The following is a 3,989-nucleotide window of genomic DNA, read 5'->3' as shown; positions in this document are numbered from 1 at the left end:
GCTATAAAGCTTAGAATAAGTGTATTGAATTATATCTTTGTTTTTTTTTTTTTTTTCGATATAAAAATTTAATTTAACTTGTATCAAGTATTTTTTTTTTTTTTTCATAAAATAAATTATTTTTAATATCTATAAAAATAATTTTAAATTTATTTTTTGTTTTCTAATATTTAATAATAAATTTCCCCTTGAAAAAAATTATTTTTATCTTTATAAAAGCATAATTATTAATAAGAATAAATATATTATATGAAATAAAAAATAAATGAGTGAATAGATAATTAATCAAAACTTTGCTTATCTAAAAGGGTTAAATTAGAACCAATAAATAAAATTATTATATATTACTTACACGAATTTACTTCTAAAGTTGTATACTTAAAATAAATAAAAAATTATTATTATTAATTTTCAAAATTAAAAAATTAAACCAATCTATTATATTGCTAATATTTTTGATAAATTCAGAATAACTTCTTCAAATTGTAGATGAATTACTTCAAAAAAAAAAAAAGTCTAAAAATAAATTGGGAAGGACCAAGATTCACTTCCTGATAAAATTTGGCTTTATCGTGTTATAAAAAATTTTGATCTTTAAGTTGAATTGAAAATCTTTAAAAAATTATTAACTTTTGTAGAAACCCTTACCAAAAAATTAAACCCAAAAGTATAATATTTTTTTTTTTTTTTTTTCTAAACTTTAATCTATATATAAAATAATTAAGAGGCTTCTATAAGTTTGGCAATCTGAAAAACATAAAAATAAGTATTATAATCTAAATAAAAAAATATAAAAATTAATTAAAAAAATGAAAAAAACAAAATTAAAACTTAAAAAATAAGAAAGATAAAAATGACATAATTCCAAAACATATTCTCATTACCATAATTTTTTGTTTTTTTTAATTATACAAGTACAAATAATCATCAGAGTGTCACCAGCATAAGACAATGACTCCAAAACTGCTTTCTCTGGTTTTCAGGCCTAGCTGCTCCAGCAGCTGCACTAGGGCGGTGCTATAATAATTAAAATTATTTAATGATTTTAAATTTTACTAAAAAATATATTATTTTAGGGTAATTATATAATATATATTATTATTCGAAGTAAAATAAAAGTAACTTATTGTCTGAATATATTAAATGCTTTAGCTTTAATTAATAAAACTATTTTATTAATATGTAACATATATTGAAGTTATATATTTTTCAATCATCTTCATCTTCCATATTGAAAGCTTTCATTAATTAAAATAAAACATTTTCTGCATTTTTTTTTCTATCTTCATCATTCAAATTTTATTAACTAAAAAAAAAAAATATAAAAAAATATATATATATATATATAAAAAAAATAAAAATAAAAATAAAAAATATAAAAAAAAAATATATAAATAAAAAATATAGAAAAAAAAAATATAGAAAAATACTTTTATTTAATAGATTTCATTTAATTAATAATATTAAAAAAATCTTCCATATTTTCTTCATTTTAATTTTCGTCTTTTTCTTCTTTTTCTTTTTTAGGTTTTTTTTCTTCTTTTTCTTTTTTAGGTTTTTTTTCTTCTGCTTCTTTTTAAGGTTTTTTTTCTTCTTTTTCATCCGAATTTTCTTCGAGTTAATTTTCTCTAATTTTAGCATTTTTTTCATACATTTCTTTTGAAATATTTACTTTATTAAGGACTTTTTTTTAATGATTTTCCTCTTTTTTGCTAACTTAATTTTACCAAAAACTAGACTCTAAAATTTCTATAATTCTTTCAAATCCTTCAGCCTCATCAAAAAGAGACTTATTCTCTTTTTTTTAGAAATTTTTTAAAATAAGAAAATCATCAATGACAGTTTCTATAAAATTTTCGAGTCCTTATTCTTTTTTTTAAAAATATTCTTGATCATATTCCAATCCTTTATTTACTTATATTACTAAAGTTTATATTTATGGTTAATATTTTTATATAAGCTTATCCACAAATTTAAAGTATTAATCATATCCTTCAACCTTTTTTTATTTTTATTTTCAATTTTTTTTTTAATTTTTTATTACTTCTTATTTTTATTTTGCTGTGGCTAAGAAGAATAAACCTTCATACTTTTAATTATTTTCTTTACAAAATTCATCTATTCCAGCTATTTAAATATTTTAATATGTTTGTGTACATAAGTTTATGCTTGCTTTATAATATTTATTCTCTATTTAAAATGTATTTTCTAGAATGAATTTATTTTATTAATTGCTGATAATTTCATTTATTTATTATAACTCTGTAATTAATGGTTCATTTAAATCTTTAAAATAATTCGCTAAACCTATTATTTTTTTTATTTTAATATTATTATTATGCTATTTACAAGTTATGAAAGTATATGACTCTTAAAAATTGTTTGAAATTATGAGTATGTTTGAATATTAATTATTCATTTTTTTTTTTTTTTATATAAAATTATTTTAAAATTAATAGATACATTATTAAATATATATTAGATTTAAAATATATTTTATAATAATATTACTATAATAAGAAACATAAGTGATAGTATTAAATATTTTTTTTTTTTTAAATTAATAAACATTTTTATTTATTAAAAAAATTATATATTTTTATACTTTTTTATTATTTATTTTCTAAAATTTTAATCCATTAAATAAAACATGAATAACTTAAAAAAAAAAAAATTAATAATTCATTTCTTTGTAAAAGTTTTATTTCTAACTAAAGTTACATCTGTTCTAAAATGTCTATATTCTCCTGGGATATTAAGTCTTATTTAGTTAGCATGTTCTCCATCTAAAAAAATAAATAAAAAATTGAATTTTTTATAATATAACAAAAATACCTCCAATTGGCAAACTAGTAGTAATATCACGTTTAAATACCTAATTAAGATTTGTTTTATAAGTTTACAATTAATCTTTAGGTTAAAAACCTTTTGATTAATTAATTTAATTATTAATTTATAAATTTTTCTCCGCAACTTAAAGAGCCTTATCGTAATAAGGAAGCCAAGCTCTTTAAATGGAAGTATTATCTTTCGGATCTTATTCTAAAAAATAAAAAAAATTGAAATAAATTTAAATTCAAAATATAATTACCATTTTTATATTTTTCTCCAGTTAATACTGATGTCATTTTAGAACATTATTAATTTAAAGGTCTTTCATTTGTGCCTGCAAAGTTATTTTTCTTTTCTTAAATTTCAATTACTTGTTTAGCAGTTTCTTTTATTGGACGGGAAAATGCTTATTAATATGAAGTCATTCCATAACTATTAATAAAAAAAATTCATAAATAATAAATAAAATATATATATGTTTTTTTTTTAATATTTACAATTTTTCATGAGATTCAGGGAATTTTTTAAATGTAGAACCGAAATCAGAAATATTTGTAAGTACTTATCTTTCTCTTTATACATGTTGTACATTTTTTTCATTATTTAAAATATTATATTTATCACTTTTTAAAGTTTGAATTTGGGTTGGATTGTTTTCGGGATAGTTTTTAGGATTTGTATACATTTTATTTATTGAGCGACAATCTTTCAGTCCATAATAATTATTTAAATTTATCAAATCATAACTAGTTTTTTAAGTTGATCTAAATTCTCTCTATAATATTATTTATTATTTTTATTTATTATTTTTATTACAAAACCATCATCAGCTATTACACCTTTTGTTACCCATGGTTAATTTCGGTTAACTCTTTCTAAAGGAATTAATTTATTTGTATCTGAAGCAAAAGATATTGCGGCTTCTTCTTCTCTTACCTTTTTTTTTATTTATTTTTATATTTTATTTTTATTTTTTAACTGTTTTTGATTGTAAGTTCTCGCGAAATGGTTAAACTGGTGCTAATCTTTCTTCATACCAATTTCCTTATAATTTTTTTAGTATTATTATTTAATTAAATTTAAAATAAACCCATTAATGCTGTCGCTGTATATTTATCACAAGCTTAGGACATTTTTTTATTTTTATTTCAAATGTG

General features: G+C 18.3%; 1 protein-coding gene across 1 annotated transcript, besides 10 other annotated features; it reads right to left on the bottom strand. All coding sequences in view use genetic code 6, as the record gives it.

Annotated features, from left to right (window-relative positions):
- Positions 1-1,307: 1,307 nt before the first annotated feature.
- Positions 1,308-1,427: a microsatellite.
- Positions 1,314-1,384: a microsatellite.
- Positions 1,344-1,427: a microsatellite.
- Positions 1,350-1,404: a microsatellite.
- Positions 1,428-1,496: 69 nt separating the features above from the next.
- Positions 1,497-1,552: a microsatellite.
- Positions 1,505-1,600: a microsatellite.
- Positions 1,601-2,000: 400 nt separating this feature from the next.
- Positions 2,001-2,039: a microsatellite.
- Positions 2,040-2,682: 643 nt separating this feature from the next.
- IMG5_079140 (hypothetical protein) lies at positions 2,683-3,517 on the bottom strand (the record flags this gene model as incomplete). Its single annotated transcript, XM_004036465.1, has 4 exons — positions 2,683-2,786; positions 2,836-3,042; positions 3,092-3,264; positions 3,330-3,517. The coding sequence occupies 4 exons, from the start codon at positions 3,515-3,517 to the stop codon at positions 2,683-2,685; spliced, it is 672 nt and encodes a 223-aa protein (XP_004036513.1).
- A 96-nt stretch (positions 3,518-3,613) lies between these two features.
- Positions 3,614-3,646: a microsatellite.
- Positions 3,616-3,646: a microsatellite.
- Positions 3,647-3,770: 124 nt separating this feature from the next.
- Positions 3,771-3,809: a microsatellite.
- Positions 3,810-3,989: the final 180 nt, after the last annotated feature.

The sequence above is a fragment of the Ichthyophthirius multifiliis genome (genome assembly GCF_000220395.1).
Source record: "Ichthyophthirius multifiliis unplaced genomic scaffold scaff_1120509250513, whole genome shotgun sequence".
Lineage (NCBI taxonomy): Eukaryota > Ciliophora > Oligohymenophorea > Hymenostomatida > Ichthyophthirius > Ichthyophthirius multifiliis.
The sequence above is the reverse complement of the archived record's forward strand: the minus strand, read 5'-3'. Positions and strand labels throughout refer to the sequence as shown.